The sequence below is a fragment of the Phallusia mammillata genome, chromosome 1 (genome assembly GCF_965637545.1).
Source record: "Phallusia mammillata chromosome 1, kaPhaMamm4.hap1.1, whole genome shotgun sequence".
In the NCBI taxonomy this organism is placed as follows: domain Eukaryota; kingdom Metazoa; phylum Chordata; class Ascidiacea; order Phlebobranchia; family Ascidiidae; genus Phallusia; species Phallusia mammillata.
The window spans coordinates 5,205,693-5,226,222 of NC_137252.1; the positions used below are offsets into that span (position 1 = coordinate 5,205,693).

Consider the following 20,530-nt stretch of genomic DNA (forward strand, 5'->3'; position numbering starts at 1 on the left):
GTTGGAACAAAAAACCCACAAATAAACGTCGCTTTGTTTTTTTCATCAACGAAAAACAAAAAGCTTTTTCAACGAGAAATAAATTCAAAAAAGGCAAGTTGTCATGTTCATAGCCGAATCTTGGCACATTTTGTTGCCAAGCAATAACGTTTTAGTTGAAAATGTAATTTACATTTGTGAAAAATTTGTCTTGAAACTCCCTGTCGACTGCTGTGTACGAGTTTTGTACAAGTAACAGATACAACGCAGAAAGAAAAAAATCACGTTTTTCAAAGTCTGTAAAGCAAGTTCAATGTCAGAATCCTGGTGATTTTACCCTCGAAGCTGTTCTGCCATTGCTGCTGCTGCTGGTTTCAAACATTGCCACCCGTGACGTATTTGACGATTTCGCTTCATGTTTGACGTGAAACAGCTTCACTGGCGCCTCCACGCGGAGAAAGCCGTCCGGCATCAAGCTGGATGTGACGTCACAGGGGTCAATGCCCTCGGGAAGGTCAAATTCGCGCTTCAGTTCTCTAAATTATGATTTTTTTGTTAGAAGTTGTTTAATAATGTTGTCTAATATGACTTGATTGGGACCTTTATCAGTTAGTTTAAATTTCTGTTTGACAACGATCCTCATATTGTTTTTCGTTTTCGCATAGGTTATATTTAACACAATGACGTATTCCGTGAAGTCACACAACATTTTTGTGACGACACGAACAGGATTAAGGGTCTGCTGGCCAGTAGGCACATTGTATAAGTAGCCCGAAAATCAGGGTTGCCAATTAAAACATTATAATTACAGTGTTGCCAAATCATTGTCACAACGATCGTTGTTGCAACTATAACAAAAGTGGCCTGGATTTTTGACTGGCATGTAGGCACGTGCCTACTTTGCCTAATGGTTAATCCAGCACTGGACACGAATCTCTGTGTGACGTAGACTTACCTTGACACAAGATCGCGGTTCGCTTCGTCTTTTGACTTCGCGCAAACAATCACTTTACTTCCTTCTGTTTTCACCAACAACTCATTGGCTCTGCAACAAACATTGGTGTGTGAGATTCAACCCATTCATGCCTCAGCTGAGTTTGTGACAAGAGTGAAATATTGCTTTTTGGTCTGATTATATTAGCAGCACGCAAATTTGAAAATATTTTGCATGATGTCGACTTAGCGCGGATCCCGGAAAACGATAAAGAGTTTGTCCTTTCCAGGTTTGTACCAACGCAAAAACGTGTAGGTCAGTGGTTTATAACGGCCAATCTTTTTATACGTCGTAGGGCCTACGACATTCTAAAGCAGGGGTTCTTAACCTGGGGTGCACGCACCCCCAAGGGGTGCGAGAACTGTTCCTAGGGGGTGCGGAGATGCTGAATCATTAAGGTTGGTCAGGTCTATTCTATTTAGGCAATTACAGAAGGGGGAGCGAAAATTGGTTAGTGATTTCAAAGGGGGTGCGAAAATTGGTTGGTGATTTGAAAGGGGTGCAGCAATGAAAAAAGGTTAAGAACCACTGTTCTAAAGCCTTTGGTCGAACCTCAATAAGTTACATCCTAGGTTTTTAACGCATATTGTTTGGTAGGTCATAATTAGCTTTTGACCAAACATAGTGGCAACAGTTATTGATTGTCATTTTGTTATGTTCTGACATAATAATACAAGCAGCTTGTTTCATGATTTAATTTCGGCAATTTTTAGTTTTTGTAAAAATGAGCCATTGCAGTTTTAGCAATTGTACACAAACATAAAAAATATAAAGTTATAAGTTTTTGCTGCCAACAAAATTTCGATGTTTGCTGCTTACAAAGAACGCGCACAATGCTCTTTGTTATACGTCAAAAAAACGAACTTTAGTGTAACCTTCCAGTGTTTTGATATTAAGCAAATAAAAATTTGCCACTTTTTAGTGACTACGAGTATTTGTATTGTACTTCAAAAGACCTCCGCCGAACCCCTGAATCAGTGTTGCCGAACGCCTGGTGTTCGATCGAACCCCGGTTAAGAACCACTGCTGTAGGTCTTCACAATTCTCGTTTCGCCGACAAAATGGTGCATGGTGGGTAAAAACTCTTTGCTTTACCCGATATGTTTGTTTTAAACTTTATATTAAACTGTCTTTAGTAAAATAAACGTTTTTAAACAGACAGTATTCCAAAATTGATTTACCTATTTAAAATACTCACTTGAATCCTTTTACATCGATGTCAACCTCAAACTTTTCTGGAGTGCTTCTACGCTCCTGTCCCAGTACTTTATCAATAGCAAACGAGTCGTCGGTGTGATGACGATTGCGTGACGTCATCGTTCCGTCACTGAAGATCCCACTGTCCGCGTCATCAAATCCACGCAATCGTTTCCTGCCACTTCCGAAGGCAAAGTCATCGTCATCATCGAAAATTCCAGAACGTCCGAAGAATCTGTCACTTAAAGCCCGCGATCGCGACATAAACGAACTCTCGTCGCGGTTTCGGTTAAATAACGATCCTTTCATCCGATCTTCGTCGTCCCATAGAGATCGTGAGCAGCGCTGGTCGAATTCGCGGACCATCTCTTCCATACGGGTATCAAAATCGTCTCTGAATAGGTCTATAGGCCTGTTCTGTTGCCTCGCAATATTCCCCTTCATTGAGGAACGGGGAAATGTGTCGTAGCCGAACAAGTCAGACCTTTCCGCTGGTTTCTCGCTGCCCAAAGACCTGTCGCTTAAACGGCGAGTAGTTGACGAATTCCTAGACTGTGAACGTTCGATTGAAATGTTACTTTGATTGCTGGCAATGTTCGTAGCACTTGGATCATTTTCTAGCAACGACGACAAATAAGGCCATTCCTCATTTCCCTCAGCAGTTTGTGAGTTTTGACGGCTAGGCTTCTCTATGTAACTTTGCTTTGAAAACGTAGAATTAAGCTTAGTCTCATGCGACATTTTAGCTTCCTCAGCCATGATAATCAATAAACGAACTCAACAAACTAGTCTGTACCTTGGTAGGCTTATTGACAAGCTCTTAATATATAGAGAGGTTTCCTCAGCCCGCACAAGCCAATGCAGTCACCATCTAATTGCGGCGCATCTGTGTTAGAAGGAGATGGAATCATCAAATAGTCCCATGGGAGCCCTTTCACTGTCGAACGATGAAGGGGTTATTAAAACATGAGAACAAATGTGCACGTACCACCACATGTTGTTGCTTCCAAAAACGTTTTCTTGCAGCAAACAAAAGTATATAACCATGGCTGTAAATCCTATTCCAAACGCCAAGTTAAAATATTTTGAAATACATAATAATCTTAAGTGAAAGATATTTTCAAGAATTTGCAGTTTAAGTCTAAAAACTTTGATTGACGAAAGCTTTTGCGTTCTCAAAAATACTAATTTGTCCATACATTTGTTTAGGCCTCTATGTTCAAACCAGGATCAGATTAATAACAACATTCCATTTCAATCGATGATCTAAGAATTGTGGCTAAATGACGTAACGGTAGTTTTGTGATGACACAAGAAACGGTTTCTTGCATGGGATGATGTCAATGACATTTGTGGATGTTATTACTTATTTCTACCTGTTAACTACGTACTAACTTAAATAAAGTTTAAATGACGTATTTTAAACTGATATACGACAATGTAAAACTGTATTAATAACTTATTTGAGTAAAAACAAATTAGTGTTGTTGTTTTTTTCTTTTTGTCAATATGGTATACTTAAGTAGATGACATTTCAGTTTTGCAGTATAGTTCTAAATTTATAATTGTTAAAATGTGATTTCTATGCGTAATTTGATTTTTGTTTTCAGGAAAAGACCCGAAATTTTGAACCACATTAACATCATAAATAACAACCAAAGTTTTAAAAGAAAGGTTTATCAGTCTTAAACTGCAATATTAAGTTTAAAAAATCTGGATTGTCAAGTTGTCGAGCAAATAGTTTGCGGCAAGGTGTTTCCGTTTAGTTGCAAGTTACTGCCAGTAAACTGTGTCACAAATCAACATAATTGCTGATTTCTCTTGCTGCAGTCGGCGTGAATGAACCCAAACCACCGTCAATTACAACAGCTGACACACCCAAACCACTTACAATTGAACTCATGACTTTCGAGCCACCAACACGCCAATTCCGAGAAGTTTCAGCCCAGATAGCCTACAGCAATTCCGACAGAATCCAATCAACTGTCCAGTCATCAAGTATGAGAATATACCGGTTAAAATTTAGCAAATGCATAAACGACAAACATTTTACAGGCAGGATCAAATGCACAACTGCCAGTATGATTAATAGGCATCGTCGCAACAAAACAGGTGCACGTGCTGGGATGGGCACCTGTGCCATTGAGCAGGAATTCCCAAAGCAGTTATTACGTTGCCATGGCGTGTGAACAACTGTGCAGCTCCTCATTGCTAGAAATTGTTATTACCGATTTCATGGCTTGCCTGCTAACTGGATAAAGTCCAATAACTGAAAGCGCCCTTTCCTGTTTTCACATCTGGGATAAGATTTAATTATCCCGATTTGATTGTTTGTTTTCGATTGTCTATTGTCGCGTGAGCAATTTCCGAATGATCGCATTATTCCAACAATGGCAAAAACACACGCATGTAGTTTGGGATAAAGATTTGTTTATCAGCGGAACACGCTTCTGTGGTAGCCAAATAACGCTTAAAAAACATATTTGCTTCCTGTGTGTACAGATTAGAACACTAATAATATTACCATGACAAGAACGGTTTGGAAAAAAATCTTTCCACTTTGCAAGGTAGTTAGTTTTTAATAATAGTTTTGTACTCACATTGGCAATGCTTAGTGACACTATAGATGTGGACTTAAAAGTAGTTTAATAAAAACAAAACTGTGTAAGAGCTTGCCTAATAGTTTCTGTAAGTTATTGTAAGCATTAAGGCAACATCGTGATTACGTAGCAATGCTATAGCCCAGTGGTTTTCAACTCGTTTCAGGCCATGGACCACCGGCCCAGTAAAAATAATATCGTGGACCATTCCAGTTTTGAGCAAGTTTGAAGTACGCATACGAAACAACCAGTTGGGCTTGAAACCTAGTTCTTTAAAACAGACATTCAAAAAGTTAGATACAATTATTAACAGCTAACATTTGGATACCCTTTCAACATGGCTACAAATGGCTAATCAGTATCCGATATATGTATGTTGCAACACCTTATTGTGCAAATACTAATTAGACAATAATATCGTTAAACAGTTTTACCCCTCCGGAAATAAAGGTTATACACTTGCCATTATTCAAGTTCAATACCAAGAGACATTGGTAGCTAACGTAACCGAAATTTGTGTATGTCAAAAGCCATAGGGTTATTTTTAACTGTGCGCTGGTCCGTGATCAACAACTGTGCTGACAAAAGGGTGCTGATTGCCATCGCGTGTGTCAAATTGAGAGTAATTCTACACCTATAAATTAACTTTCGCTCTGCCGTCGTGTTGAGCCCACTAAACCGGTCAATAGAAGCGTTCTAAAGCCCTCTGTTACTGTTCTATAGGTCAACAAAGGCCCGTCAATTTCTCTTCAGTAACCTAATGCCTATTTGTTGCTGATCAACAGATGATGCTATCAACAGGCGACCTCACCGAATCAGGCTCTATCAGTAAATTGTCAACCTTGTATTGAGGAGAAAAAATGAAAAAAATACGAACTAGGGAAATATGGAATGTGAGCTTGGCTCTACAAGCACGTCATGAGCAGCTCAATGGGGACACAAAATAACACAGTGAAGAAATAATAAAGAACGAACAAAATAAACGAATGAAAAAGATTGAAGTCTTCGCGGATAGCTCGGGAGCGCATAATTTAAGTGGAAAGTTACGATTCTTTCCTGGGCAAAATTAAGCGTAGAAATCAACATAGGTTTCAGAGTCAAAAAACGACATGCAAAAACGGTCTCGCAATAAAGTCGTTGTACAATGATTATTTCCAAACTTTACGTTTATCATCGAGTGGCAGTCGCAACGGTAACAACTGTAACAAATCGGCAATTTTGCCGGCACAATGCAGCATTAAAGAATGAAGGAAAACGAAAAAGTAACAAAAAGAAATGAACACCTCACAGTCATCAGTGCAACATGTTTGCTGTGAACGCAGCGAACGAAAACAAACAAGTCCAGTTAAGTCTTTAAGGCTAGTGCATTGATCGACCGTGAGGCAAAAACGCGCGAGATTCTTCGACGTGCAATGTGTCGCGTTCGGCATGTCGCGCGACGCTTCCTTCTTGCGGTAAAGCGACATAGAGACCGTCGACTGGACGTTGCGAGGAGACCGATGTACGAATCGCGCTGCCAGGACGCGCTTGCCGATGCGGTCGTGCCGCTTCCGTGGGCCGGTAGTCGGTATTTTTCAAGTACGCACTGTCTCGTTGTTTTCGTGGTTCCTCCTGCGTTGAGACAAAGCTGCTGCGGTTGTCCGTTCGCTGTTGAGAATAGACGCTTGGTGCACGGGACGAGCTCGGGATTTCGGTGTCCGCACACTGGGCTTCGGCGGCCCGGTGTTGGCGCCGAGAACAGTGGAACCACAAGAAAGCGGCAATGCCGATAAACAATGCGACCGCGACACCAAGGAAGGCGAAAGTAACCGCTTGGACGACGGAGACAGACGCTTGTCCTTGCGGCGACGCCCCGACGGCCGGGGAATCGACCACTTGTTCCACGATATGAGTGACTTTCACGTTGGTGACGATTTGTCGCTCCGGTTCGGGTTTGTTCTTGTACTCAAAAGTCTTCTTCAAAGCCGGACGCACGGGGGCCTTTTCAACTTCGCCATTGTAAACTCCTGCCGACTCCGCTTTAGTACTGGTAGGAGATGCAGTGGTGATTGTGGGGAAGAACCGTGTCAAAGGGTTGAGGCGTTGGCGCGGAGGCATGCGGCGTGTGGGCATTTCACAACGTGTGCCTTCATATCCTTCCGCGCACAAGCAGTCATATGAACCGATGTTATTGATACAACGACCGTTGTTGGCACAAGCATTAGAACCAAGGGTATGACATTCATTGACATCGATTGTACAATCACGGCCGGTGTATCCCTTCGTGCATTTGCATTTGAAACCACCTGGAAGATTTTCGCATTGTCCGCCGTTTGCGCAGGGTCGGGTGTTGCACATACGCAGAAAGGCTTCGCAGTGTTTACCTCCGTAACCGTCAGGACAAGCACATCTGAAAGTAAATGATATCATGAATCTCTGTACAGCAAGAACACATATTTATTTACACACAGCTGGCTACTTATTTAAAAGCGTTTGTGTGCTGTTGGGTGTTTTTCACATTAAACACTATTTAAACGTTTGTAATTGTCAGTTTCAAACTCCTATGAATTGAAATACACCAAACAATGATTTTATCGTGTAATAAAACTTGTGTATGTTTGCACAACCAAACATGTATAGTTAAATAACCTACCTTTCACAACCGATGATTTGATTTCCGTACAGGCAAGTTCCACCATTTCTGCACATATGGCTAAAATCAGCTGCAGAATCCTGACGAGGGGTGGTCGGTGCTGATTGGACAGTGCTTGGTTGCTTGGCAACGTCGCAAGTTCTGCCAGTAAAGCCTTCAGTACAGGCACACTCGTAACCGCCTCTACGATCATTCACGCATGTTGCACCGTTGGAACATGGTTCGTGACGTTCACAGTACTGCAAGTCTGTAAATTAAATCGTTGTTTAGGACCGGTCAAATGATTTTGCAGTTAAAAAACACAGTAGGGCAAATGTGCGAAATTTAATCCAATCAAGAACTGGGATTATGGCAGATGGCGCGACTGGACGCACATTATTGTGTATGGACTTAAGTTTGACGGAAAAGGTGCACATATGTGAGTTTGCTGACTCAAAAGTAAGCACATTATATGGCTGCTGACCAGGCACAGTGGGCACATATGCTAGATCAATGCCGTCAATAACAATGTAGTAACACTTATCACGGGTCCGTAACTTGAGTGGTGGGCATGGATTTGTCAAAAAATGGGGTGTAACTTTTCAAAAATTACCTTCGTCGCAGTTTTTTCCGCCCCATCCTTCATCACAGTTGCATTGCCAAGGTTGGTCGCAAGATCCGTGCATACATCCGGTTTTGACGATGCACTCATTGCAATTGTCACCTTCCCAACCTTCGTCACAGCTGAAAAACAAACATTAGGACGATTAAGTTACGCTGCCCACCATTCAAATCACAATTGCCATCATTACTGGATTATTAAATTAAACCAGCACGCGTCAGGACAATGTAACAGTGCGGTCATTACCTGCATTGTCCGTCAGGGGCACAAACTCCATTGAACAGGTTGCAACGTTGTGGGCACGGGACTTCGGTGGTTTCTGAAAAGAGGGCGTTGGTTATTAATTGTTGCAATGCGGAGAGCCGGTCATTAGGTCACAAATTATCCTCCAGCGGGCTGCCGGGCACTGAACACGCGAGGCCAAACACACAATAATCATGCCCTTGGGAAATACACCAGATGCCAGGCATATGCGCGGGTCGAAGACAGTCAACAATGCCACAGCACCACGCGTATTCGATATATCTCCTTACGCGGTGAAAGCGATACGCCAGCGCCCTCGTCAAGTTCACGCAACAGAAACTACACGCGTTGGGTGCGATGTATGCGGTTTGGAATAGAGCGTCTAAGCGCGCGTACAAAATCAATGAAAATCCAATTAAGCGACTTTACGCAGCGTTTGCGCGAGATGTTGACAGAGAGAGCGGCACATATGTCCAAGAAATCTGTTGCGCGCTTTTTCTTATCGCCAAGACGGCTGTCGGTTTGTTAAATTCCCTAAAGACGAGATCTCCTGCTAGACGGGGCACTATAGCGGGCACCTGCTTTTTGTTTACCCTGCTCGGTATAAAGTATATTTGTATTGTCGCTTGCGTTATTCAACCTACAGAGGCCGAATTTAACATTTACATTACCATATTTCAAGTTAGCAGACCACTAAAACCTTTACACCGCATTATTATATTAACTCGTAGCTTTTCGGCGCCGAGTGATTTACACAAGTGTCCTCTTGGTACGGCCAGTGATTGCGCAAATCGAGACGCCGCCTGAGTATCGAATGATTCACGAGACATAGGTTGAAGCCCCGAAACTGAACGCGCGAAATACAAGAGATTATTGGCAGCCTGTGTCCACAGTTCGTGGGAACCGGGGCGCCGAAAAGTTGGAAACGTTATATCGCCATCTACAACGACTTATTCTCGAGCACCGTTTGTCAGTTTTGATATAACAGCCAAGACGGCTTACCAGCAGGCGCCTTTAAACCAGACATGTGAGCGCTTTCCATTGGCAAGTGGGCAGCAATTGGCCCAGTCAAGTCTGTCATCGTTTAGTGGGCGCGCTGTAGCACAAACAAACCCGGAAACATAGCGACCGGTGAGACAAAAATCACCACCGCTATATTCTCACACCCGAAGAGAGTGCGGTTGTTTTAAAAACGCCCTCACTGTCGCGCGCCACGTTTTCAGGCGTGAGAACGAAGCTGGGCGCGACTTGCAAGAGCTGCTCGAGTTACGGCAATTGATAGCAAAAGCGCGGCCAAATTAACGCTCGCTGCTTCTTGTAAAATCAACACACCGCCACCTCACCTAAAAGCGTCGACTTTATTTAACGCCCTCAATCAACAATTATGTTTTCGAACACAGCGCGAGTCGTGCGTCTTGTATTGAGCGTTTACTCCGCCCTGCGCGTTTAAGAAACAACCTGGTGTCAAATATTTATCTTGTATTGGCGCGCAGGCAACCCTTGCGCCCCACAAAGGAAACAAAAAGCCAGTCGTGGCAGCGCGATCGCCGCGACACTGACGAAATAATCAATGTAAACCCGAGCCCTTTGCTTTCAGCTAAACCTAACCTGCGCCCGATTACAGTTGTTTACGTTTTTAGTTTCCAAACTCACCGGCTGATTTTCCCACGGCTATTCCCGTCAGGGCCATTAGGGAGGCCGATAATACGACGAGCAAGTGGACGAAATTGGTCGACATGACTGTCTTCGCCAGGACTGGAGACGAAAATCTCGAGTGTATGACGTTGTCGGTGCAAAAACTCGCACTTGATACTCCGTAAAGTGCAGCACAAACTTCTGAATTTCGGGTCAACGACGAACAAGGAAACGTCCGACCTCAGCAGTTTAGTATTAAGTTTAGCTCGATAGTTAACAGTACACCGGGCTTTTATTTGCAATTCGGGTTGATCTGCAACAAAAGAAAATAGTATCCCTGTTAGCGAAGTTGATTTCGGGTGGCGCCTGACTTGCAGAGGTCATTCGACCGACGCCTGTAAGACTTCAAACGAATCCAGGGCAAATTCCGCGCTCCGCACGGACGCTAACAACCACTGTGGCCGAACTGTCGCTGTACAGGCGCATTGACTCACACCTGTGAGCGACTGACCGTTAAATCAAACGAATCAACCGCAAATGCGGCCAGAGCAATAATGACATAGTGTTAAACCTATCGATGCGAGCATTTGAACTTCAGCTATTCATTGGCATAGCGTGGCGCCCGGGGGCTCTTCTCACACACCAAACCGTGGGAACTTTTGCCTGAACTGAGCGATAAGCGAAATTTACATTCCACGACATCCACCAGGCCTAGCTAAACTTGCTTTAAATTGCACACTTCTGTCCGCAATTACTAAAACTTCACGAATAAAACAACGATTTGGGCCATTTTTATGTCGGTTTCATAGAACCATAACGATAGTGCTATCTTATTTTCGCCCTGCGAACTTCTAAAACTGTTTCGATCGCATATTGTTTACACAAGCCACTTTGGGTAAACACTGCAAGTGTCTTGACCTGTGCGTTGCCAGTTTAGATTGGAAATTGAGCTGTCAATATCCTCGCCGCAAACCCTTGAGAATTTTTGAATATTTTTTTAATTTCCTAGCCACTTTACTTCTAGAATCTAGATAGTGCACTAGGCGTTTTAAAATTGTCTGCCTCAAAACAACTGAACATAAAAGTTAAAAACGAACGTTAACCGACAAAGTCTAACATGCATTACCTCATATGTATTCTCTGTAATTAATTACTAAAATCAGATTGAAATATACAATTCAACACATACACGTGTTATTTCTAAACTTTAGTACTGGCTCAGGTACTCTGTACTGCTCGAATGCTAGTTGCAAGTGATGCACTAAAACTTCGCCAGCGCATTTATATGACAAGAACAGGCGCAGAGGTCCAGACGCTTCTTTGGGGACACCTGCCGCTGTTCGTGTATTAATCTACAGACTACTATGCGACGATTAAAACAAGGCGCGCGTGCCGTTTTACAACGCGACTAGGCAGCGCGAGAGGAAAAAAGGCGCTCTCAAAAGACAAAGCAGAGAAGCGACCGACAGTTGGGCAGCGCGCCGCCCGTCTGCTACTCATACAAAACAAAAGAAGCCCCTGGCCCTTGCCTACCATATACGATCCGAATAATAAAACAAACAAAAAATACAACGCGTTTTAAAAAAAGGCAATAGCCACTGTTGCTGCCTGTAGTATTCTGCCAGGCGAAATTTACTCCTACGTGCCCACAGACTTGTCTTGCAAGCAATTTGTCCAAGTTTTGATGGCACACGACCACCGCTGCATGAGTCCTTTGTCGGTAATAAAACAGTCTGTCCGCCTTAATTGCGCGGCGTGCATGGCAGACGGCCTGGACGATAACAATGCATTACGCCTCATTAAGTTGCAGTCACGCAACACAACTGACAAATGGTTGATTTAAACTTGAACCCATTGTCATTAGTTCCGGAAACAAATTAATCCATTGTCATTTCGGACACTGGACAAATGACCTGCTGCAGTAGTCTGTACCGACTGACCAAAGCACATAGGCAGGTTGCTAACGTATTTGCAAACCTGTCTGTTACAAAACTATTCTTTAAGCCCTAGTGCAGGGTTGGATACGTCTGCAGGGTTAAGACGGTCTCCGTTGTTGCGTTGGACAGTCGACATGTTCCTTGCGTCGTGAAACACTGTTTTACACTGTTCGCCAGTTTCCTGTGATTTTTGGATAACATTTTTCTGCGGTCGGCCCGACGTAAATGCACAGGCATCGCATGTGACTCTTTGGCAATCCACCGGAATTAATTGATGTAGCCACACGCGCCTCGTCATGCTACAGGGAAGTTGTGGTCATACAGTTCTGCTCCTGGTCGTAAACTGCTGCTCGATGCCGGGTAATTGCACCGCGCGGCTGCTGCAAACTTAATTGAAATCATTCGATGCAAGCAATAAAGAATCGTCAGCGGTTTATCGAAGCGTTTTCTTTGCCGATAAAATCACGACACTGACCTTAATGATTTCCATGGAACAGGTTTCCTTACCAAGCGCATTTGCTGTAGAAATTCGTAGCATTGGCAAGTCGTTGGCAAACCCATCTGGAAGTTTGAAACCATAACATGTCCCAATTAACACACCGGTTTACAACTGAGGGGTCAAAAACGTTTGAAGACAATATAAATATGCTTTGCTTCCTTGTGCTGTTCAACATCAAATAGCAAATGCCTTTTTAATGTCCTTTCTTAGCAATGCATGACTGCTTGGCTGCTGTACGCAAGTCACTAACCCGACTTAGATATGACAGTTCAAAAGGTCTTAAGAGGGCAAAGCGGCCTTGCATATCCCCCTAAGGAATGCCGTTTTCATTATATCGCCATGGATTTTCGCAGCAGTCGTCAGTGTAGCCGGATTAAATAGATCTTGCAAATCCTCTAATATTATTCTCGGGATGCGCTAATTCCGAAGCGCCCGCGGATCGGTTTGGAAATAAAACGCAATAAAAACGACTTTCCGTAATAATAAGCTGAATAATCGCAAGGACACAGACAGTTTTACCGACAAGCGGGCCATTTTCCAAAACCGAGAACCAAACACCTCATAAAATGCTCTGAATTATTGATACACGCCTTAAGTCGCCCATACAAAATAATAAAACTCTAATATGATATTTATGAAGGCGCGTGTACGGTCTATTTTTAATGAGCTAGCTAGCTGATTTTTCAATAAAGTCCTGTACGCTTGTAGGCAATGCCAACACTGGCCTAACCCACTGTGAATAATGTATGTGCAAAATGGCACCAACACATAGCGAGCCCGTCGCAAAATGCGTTGTTTTTGGTCCCAACGGTAACATAACACCCAATGTTTGTGTACAGTTAAGTTTGGACTTTCTTTTACATCGTGTGTTATTAAACACCAACACAACCACTGTGGTTCGGTATTGAGTGGTAGCTACATTAAAGCCCAAATGTATCATTAGAATTGGCCTTAAAGCTTTTCAAAGGCTGGCAATCGGAAAACCACTTTACAATATTACATGAATTCACAATACACACATTTTACAACATGTATTTAATTTACACCGGTCTTTCAAATTCAGGTTAAAAATGGAATTTAGACAAAAAGACAACCAAAGGCAGCACAGAACTATCAATCTGGTGAACAAACTATTTTGCTGGACACACCCACAACAGCAGATGTCCTACAAAACTGCCGTACCTACAAAAACATCTGCTAACTTCGCTGCACATTAGGACCGCTGGACACTTACTGCTAGTTGTTCAAAGTCTGTTGGTTCTGCGGGTGTTTAATCCGTTCCACAAACAAACAATTGTCGAGTGTTACAACACAATGCCTGTGTTTTGATAAAGTAAATCCTGTGTACATCCTGAAGTTATACAGAACATAATATACTTGTTGCTAGTTCCATGATGCTTGGAATTAGAGTATTAACTGGGTTTTTACTTTAAAGCTAAAGCGACTAAACAAATGCTATTTCGTAAAATATTTCGCGTATGATTTCGATGAAAGTGAAAGTTTTATTTATTGTTTTTTTGGTCGACAAAAATATAAATTTGACAGCAAAAACTGTAAATCATGTGTGCATATTTTTTTATTCCTTATATTATCGATAAACATCCTGCAGCGATGTCAATAATATTTTAGTAGTTTGAGTATTTTGTCCGGGTGACAAGCCGGAAACCTGCATCAAATGTTCCAAATAAACAGGTTTACCATCGATTTTACCCTTGTTAACTAGGCTAAACACTGTCGTAACTGCGGTCTATTTGCAGGCTCGTTTCCGAAAATAAACGCTCTCGGTCTCTCTACGAACAAGAGACCACGCGGAAGAATTTAGGGTATTAAAGACGAAAATTTGTCATTTAGTCCCAGCGGGGCCCCGAAACCCAAATCGGCACAGGCCGTGCTAATCGCATGTGCGGCGAACAAAGCGAGCGATTTGCTAGCAGCAACTGTCCGTCTTCAACACCCAAAACAAAGGCTCCTCAGGGAGTTACATAAGCACAGCAGGAAGTACACGGAACATATGGTGTGCACAAAAGCTGGCGCGTGGCAGAAAACAGACATCGATATGTCGGTAGATAAGGTGCCCCGAATTTAGACACACGTCACAATACACTAAGAAGGAAGTAAATTCCGATTTTGAAGGCGATATCTTAATCTTGTACAAGTCACGTTTAAATGTCGTCAGCGACGATTAGTTTGAATAATTAATGAGGACATGTGCATAGCAAGCCAGCCACGAGCGGACGGAAGTTTTATCAACGTGTATGTCTCTATTAGAGGATCGTCGTACAGCATAAGTCAAAATGGAAATCCGGTTTTAGCTAAAAACTGTGAACTACACAAATGGGAGCTTCCACTTTATGGGTATCACTGCTCTCCTGCCTAAGACAACATACCGAATTCAGTTTGAATTTTTACTTCTATGGCTAATAAATGCCGTTTTATGGCACAATAGCTCATTTTACTAATGCATTAATCATCAAAAATTAATGAGTTTTGCTGTCATTTTGTCAAATTTTAGCGCAGTTTCCTATATTTTATCAAAATACCTAATAAATGATTATTACAAAACAATAGGTGCAATATTGCCCGTAAATCGTTGTGGAATTTCATTGTTGTCTCGTAAAAACCATAAAGCTTCTTAATGGGGTATTACAATCCTAACGACATGTTTTATAGCCAGCGCCTTGCATTGCCTTTCAAACCTATTTATACCAAAACGCCCAATTGGTTTCGCTAAAAGAAACTAAAACCAAATTATGGATTTGCGTTTCTTCTGAATCAACTAGTTCGCTACAGAGTTGTAAGTCGGGCTGGCCTTTTTGGGTCGGGTTCGGGCTTTGGTTTTTGTAACAAATGGGCTTAACTCGGGCCTGACTTCACGTTCTGTGTCCGTATTTTTTTAAATGTAAATTACCAAGCTAAGTGGCTAGTTGCTGGACTTAATCTACTGCCCAACAGCCCTAAAACGTCTTGTTTAAGCCATTGTCTACTATTGTCCAATGTGCATGTCTTCTTCATTATAGGCTTGCCAATCAAACATTCGGGCCTAAACGGGCTTCTCCCAAACGATTCAGGTTAGGGCCGGTTATACTTTCGGGCTTATACTTTCGAGTTCGGGCCGGTTTTTAACAATAATTAAACGCGTTGTATTCATATCATTAGTCTACCTAAAATGTTTCCAAAAAACTGGCTGTAAAACCACGGTTTATTAGTTTTATGGATTTGATTGTTATGTTTGCCTGAAGTTTGGTAAGTGTTTTGTAATCAATTTGGTGGCAAAAAACACTTTTATTATGACACCTCAAAAAAAAAACTTTACAAAATATTCAAACATACAAATTATTACATACAAGCTGAAAGATTCTATTTGAATAAGCAAATCTACAAAAAAATTAATGTTGTAAACTGTCGATGTTTTCCTATGGGAACTGGTTTACACTTTGGCCCATCACTCAACATATTCAAACCATTTACATAACTTTCATTGAGCGCTTATCATAGGGAAGCCACAATTTGTCATCAATCATCGAATCAATATTGTTTCCCATGCCACACATACCTCCTCATTTTAGTTCAGACAATAAAGACTTAATGTGTTGCGCAGAAAAGCGTTATTTTGTAAAATATTTAACAAAAATTAGGTTATTCATGCCCAATTATTTACACCTTAAATTGCTTGCCACGCCCCTATTAGACTGCAAGTATTACTGTAACATGTCACTACACAGGTACATGCGTACTGGAATTGGTAATGTTTTTGTATTGCACAGTGCCAGCAACATAAATCAAGATACCTCAACGATCTTTGCGCACTTAAAGCCAAACGCCGAGAAAATCACTTGCGATTTTAAAACGAAACAAACGACTAAACAACACAAAACGTATTGTCTGACAAACAGACAAAACAAAGAGCTCGTTCTAATAAAATGTATTCTTATTTTAATGTAAAATTGACACCTAGGTTTGTTAAAATGTAATGAATTTCCAACGAAAAGCAATACAGTTTGTCGAACAGATGGCCAAAACGTTTTTTTCATCATTGCATTTTTTTACGAAAAATTACACAGAGGTTCTTGACGATTTTGAAGACTATTTGTTCATTGTTGACGTCATCAGGTTTTTCACGCTCCTTGCCAAAGGACGGCTGATGACGTCAGACTTCTCGGCGCAGTATGTTCCTTGCGCTTTTGACAAAAGTTGTGACTTGAACGTCTGTAAAAGTTCGTGTGGGTCTCCTTCCAGCATGTCAAACTACAAGTCAAAACATCGTGGTAAAATACTTTTTGATGCGATCTTTACTTATTATTCGACGAATGTTAACAAGTGTTTTATTATTGTAATTTGTAAATAGATACAAAATATCTACGATTTACGTTATTCCAAACGACATTTTTGTCCCATTTGGAGAGCACTCTTAGGGGTGTTGATGAACACAAATCTTTTTCAGAAAAACTTTAAATTAGATTAGGTCAATTCCAATCGCATTTAAAACCAGACAAAAATGATCTAACGTGCAATGGTGCTGTTAGCCACTTTTGATTGCTACAAAACTTACAATCAATTGTCAAACTAAATTGAATTCCCCACTCTCTCAAAAGCTTGTTAACAAGCACAAAACAGCTCTCGTCGAATTCCCGCCTCTTTTTTGAAAACAAAACTTTATTGAAAGTTTCCACCCACCTTTAGAAAAGCCTCGTAAAGGGCGCGAAACGTCGGATTGACGTCACCGAAAAATGCCGATGTGATTCCGTGCACTGCACTAGCGCCCTCCAGTGACTCTGCGTCGCTACAAACGTTGTTTTCGTCGCTGCAGAAATTGTTCTTGAAGTTCCATGAGCAGGAAAGTTGTCTCAGCAAATCTGCGCCAAAAATGCGTTTACATTTTAATTTCTCTTGTTACTACATTTGTGACATGATGCTTTATTGCAAAATCGTCAATAAATAACTTAAGTTCATGTATTTGGATACATTTTTATCATAACAAGATATGTAATTACCAATACTGTTTAAAACAAAAGGGTTAAAACATGTCATTGCATCTTTGGAAATTATCCATTTCAAGAAATGGAAGTACGAAAACTCAACTCAGCGGTTTCTTGCACCGACAAAAATACACTCAACTCAACTCAACTCAACACCAACAAACATAATCTTAGATCAACTGAACTTAAATTAATGCCATTGATTTCCTGAACTAACCAACGCAAATTCTATAACAAGTCTGTAAAAGTGGGGATTGCATAGTTAAGGCCTCACCAGGGTTGTAATGGTACATAATGTTCAGCAACTTTTGGTCGTGTTCCGCTTTGTCCTTGTACTTCTCATAATACTTCAACAGTAACTCTACGCCATACGTCATCCGTTCTGCTTCAGCTGTTTCGTCCTTCTCGTCGTAAAAAACTCTCCACTTGCTGTTCAACATTCGTGTGAAGTTCATCATCATGATCTAAAGAAGAAAATTGAAGTTCAAGTTGCAGCTTTTTCCGATTTTTCGGGACACTTTTTGCCCTACAAGCTACTGGACTTGAATTGTCAAATGTTATTGCGGTTTAAATGTGACACAATAATAGAGACTTGGCTTTCGTAAACATGTAAGCATTACATATTGCATTAAATAGCATACATCAACTGATCCATTTTAAACTATGTACACTTATTTCGGAGCATAATATATGTTTCGACAATTTTAAATCTTAATAAAACACCAGATAAATGAAACATTTAGCTACAATGTTAGTACTCACCCCTGTGTTGACTTGAAATAGGCCGGATGAATGGGAAATAAAGTTCTCGTTGTATCGAGAGCCACGTAGCGGGTGCCCAGCAGTGGGAGAAATAGACGCTACTTGGCGCTCGTTGAATGAAGCGAACTGTTGCCAAAGTTGATCGATAGGTTTTAAGAAAACGACATCGCTGTCAGTGTAGATTGCAGCGTCAGTTACATCTTTAAGTATCATCTAAAAACAATAGAAGTTTTCTATAAAAAAACTGCAAAATAAGAGTTGCGTTGAGATTATTTCGCTAGGTGAAAAAACGCATGACGAGCACAATTGCAATGCACTAAGTTCTGAATATTTGTACCGAAAATAAATTATATATACGATATAACACTTTTTAAAGAAGAGAGGCATGTAGGTAATAACATTGTCAATCAGCTATAGATACTGTAGTTATAAAAGCTTTTTCATATTCTTTTGATGCAATATATGTTTGATGCAAATGGCGGAAAAAACGTACTTAGTCAACTCTACTATTCTCCATTTAGGTTTGTGTTTTATTGTTTTAATAATAACAATAAAAGACAGACTTGGGAAACTACTGTATGTACACTTTTCGGTGTCGTTGATATGTATCTGGTGTTTACAGCAAAGTGATTATCACGTTGGATATTCGTCACAATGACGTCATGCATACAAGCATTGACCAACACCTATAGGTCTGGATTCAGAGCAAACAATAGACACTTACGGGAAGAAACAGACGGAACGACCCACAAGGCTTGTACCACTTCTTCCAATCTTTTACCAACGAAGGTGGCAGATATTCATCGTAATTAGCCTGGTATAACTTGTACTTGAATCTTTCTCGTTTAGTTTTGGACCATGATGAAAGCTGAAAGACAATACTGCATACAGGGAAGTGATTTATGACCATTTCTTATCTATACACCTTCAAAATTAAAGGTTTTTACAACACTTTTTGTATTTTTTGAAATAACAATAAATTTTATTCCCTGCCCTGGCGATTCACCCCTGATTAAAAACCTCTACGCTTCGAGAATAAAGGTTTTCAATTTCAAAATAAAATTTGATTACCTCGGCTTCAAACAAGGGCATCATGTCGTCTTCAGTAAATATGTGGACATGTAGCGGAGATTGTGCAAAAAGGACTGCGGATTTCACCATAGTTAAAGTCAAGTCGAGAGGTTTTCGTATATCCTACAATACAAACGTATTCATGTCATTTGTCGACTAAAACATACTACGACTAATGTATTAAAATATACAAAGCAAGCAAAATTTTCCAACGCGCCGGCCCCCGAAGGGCTCCTGTCGTGGGTTCGAATCCTAGGCTAGATTTTACTAGCTATTTGAAAGGTCCACTTGATTCGGTATGACGTCTTTTATAGAGGGTGGCGCATTATATGGTTCATATATGAGCGTGTCGTGATTGCTGGTCTGGCTGCATTGAAGCTTCATAGGTTTTTTTATCCAACTTACCCTCACTCCTTGATAGTTTGGTCTGCCGCATGACACAGCGACAAGATGAATCGTATCTTTTACATTCTTGTTGGAATTCCCAATTAAATTTCTGCAAGCAAAAGGTGTTTGCTCATAATGATACGCCATTAAGAAAACGCATTTAGCCTATTTCATACAATATATTTTCAAATGTTTGGTGATCATTACGTTCAATTGTCATACTGTAGTGTCACTGCGGTTTATTGGCACGTAAAAAAGGTTTTCGTAAGTCATTGCCTCATGACTTACTGAAATGTTCTTAACATCACAGTAAACAGTTTTTTTGTGTTGTCATTGGTGAATAGTTGTAATAATGTCAATGCGAGAAAGTTTGCCACCCAAAAACATTGCGAAACAGTAGAAACTAACTCGTATATTTGGCAAAGGTTTCGACAAACTTTATGGTCTTTTTATATGCACAGTATACAAGATAAATGTTTTATAAATTTAAAAACTTACTGAATCCATTTTCCACATAAAGTGTAGGTTCCAATCAGCAAAGTCACCCACACAAAGAAGATGTTGAATCTTGTCAATCGACAACGTTTCATTCTGATGAAGTCTATAATGAAACAGGAATATACTAAGTATTGCTTTTGGCTTGTTGAACATATTATGCCTACTGTAGGCTAAACAATTTTCTGTCTATAAACTACAACTTATTTCACAAAGTTAATACCAAAACAAGAACAACACTTACCTTTTTATGTTGTACTGTTCATTATATAAGCATTTCATCTAAAACTCTTCATTTTTATTGAAAATCTACAATTGAAACCCTCACTGGAAATCACAACTCAACAAGCTACATAATGTCACGCTTGAATGCGCACCGACCAGTACTTTTGCTGTCTGTCTTCAACGAAAATAGCCCATGGCAATTTGCGATCTATAGCCAGTAATTTCGCCAATGAGGCCCCTTTGCCGACAGACGTTAGGCATCTGCGCTCTGAGGTCTTCGCCATTTCAATTATGATA

General features: G+C 40.9%; 3 protein-coding genes across 6 annotated transcripts; all 3 read right to left on the reverse strand.

Moving 5' to 3' along the window:
* Positions 1-22: 22 nt before the first annotated feature.
* On the reverse strand, positions 23-5,572 carry LOC145229230 (uncharacterized). 3 transcript variants are annotated; one of them, XM_080094545.1, is made up of 5 exons: positions 4,062-5,568; positions 2,967-3,107; positions 2,172-2,722; positions 935-1,024; positions 23-515 (listed from the first exon to the last, which is right to left on the reverse strand). In XM_080094545.1, the coding sequence occupies exons 3-5, from the start codon at positions 2,612-2,614 to the stop codon at positions 296-298; spliced, it is 753 nt and encodes a 250-aa protein (XP_079950671.1). In that variant the 5' UTR covers positions 2,615-2,722; positions 2,967-3,107; positions 4,062-5,568; the 3' UTR covers positions 23-295. The 3 variants fall into 3 exon arrangements, with proteins under 3 accessions (XP_079950671.1, XP_079950657.1, XP_079950665.1); XM_080094531.1 differs by having other exon boundaries at positions 2,172-3,107; positions 4,062-5,572; XM_080094539.1 differs by lacking the exon at positions 4,062-5,568 and having other exon boundaries at positions 2,172-3,258.
* Positions 5,573-5,599: 27 nt separating this feature from the next.
* On the reverse strand, positions 5,600-10,887 carry LOC145229220 (uncharacterized). The gene is made up of 5 exons (XM_080094520.1): positions 9,900-10,887; positions 8,250-8,322; positions 7,995-8,125; positions 7,403-7,649; positions 5,600-7,159 (listed from the first exon to the last, which is right to left on the reverse strand). Exons 1-5 carry the CDS (start codon positions 9,982-9,984, stop codon positions 6,130-6,132), a joined length of 1,566 nt encoding a protein of 521 aa, XP_079950646.1. The 5' UTR covers positions 9,985-10,887; the 3' UTR covers positions 5,600-6,129.
* A 5,164-nt stretch (positions 10,888-16,051) lies between these two features.
* Positions 16,052-20,397, reverse strand: LOC145207411 (glucoside xylosyltransferase 1-like). 2 transcript variants are annotated; one of them, XM_080078679.1, is made up of 9 exons: positions 20,253-20,397; positions 20,012-20,114; positions 19,532-19,622; positions 19,127-19,249; positions 18,780-18,923; positions 18,056-18,268; positions 17,568-17,757; positions 16,992-17,170; positions 16,052-16,562 (listed from the first exon to the last, which is right to left on the reverse strand). In XM_080078679.1, exons 2-9 carry the CDS (start codon positions 20,101-20,103, stop codon positions 16,401-16,403), a joined length of 1,194 nt encoding a protein of 397 aa, XP_079934805.1. In that variant the 5' UTR covers positions 20,104-20,114; positions 20,253-20,397; the 3' UTR covers positions 16,052-16,400. The 2 variants fall into 2 exon arrangements, with proteins under 2 accessions (XP_079934805.1, XP_079934806.1); XM_080078680.1 differs by lacking the exon at positions 19,127-19,249.
* Between the last annotated feature and the right edge of the window lie 133 nt (positions 20,398-20,530).

Bases quoted from the DNA above. Each gene is read 5' to 3' on its own strand.
- LOC145229220 (XM_080094520.1), bottom strand. From the start codon at position 9,984: ATGTCGACCAATTTCGTCCACTTGCTCGTCGTATTATCGGCCTCCCTA. The intron at 7,650-7,994 runs GTAATTTTTGAA...TTTAATTTACAG, and splicing joins CGGAAAAAACTGCGACGAAG to ACTTGCAGTACTGTGAACGT. The intron at 7,160-7,402 runs GTAGGTTATTTA...ATTTACTTTCAG, and splicing joins CAAATCATCGGTTGTGAAAG to ATGTGCTTGTCCTGACGGTT.
- LOC145229230 (XM_080094531.1), bottom strand. From the start codon at position 2,929: ATGGCTGAGGAAGCTAAAATGTCGCATGAGACTAAGCTTAATTCTACG. The intron at 1,025-2,171 runs GTGAGTATTTTA...TGTTTGTTGCAG, and splicing joins ATCGATGTAAAAGGATTCAA to AGCCAATGAGTTGTTGGTGA. The intron at 516-934 runs GTAAGTCTACGT...ATCATAATTTAG, and splicing joins AACCGCGATCTTGTGTCAAG to AGAACTGAAGCGCGAATTTG.
- LOC145207411 (XM_080078679.1), bottom strand. From the start codon at position 20,103: ATGAAACGTTGTCGATTGACAAGATTCAACATCTTCTTTGTGTGGGTG. The intron at 19,623-20,011 runs GTAAGTTTTTAA...TTTTGCTTGCAG, and splicing joins TTATGTGGAAAATGGATTCA to AAATTTAATTGGGAATTCCA. The intron at 18,269-18,779 runs GTAAGTGTCTAT...TATTGTTTTTAG, and splicing joins CGTTCCGTCTGTTTCTTCCC to ATGATACTTAAAGATGTAAC.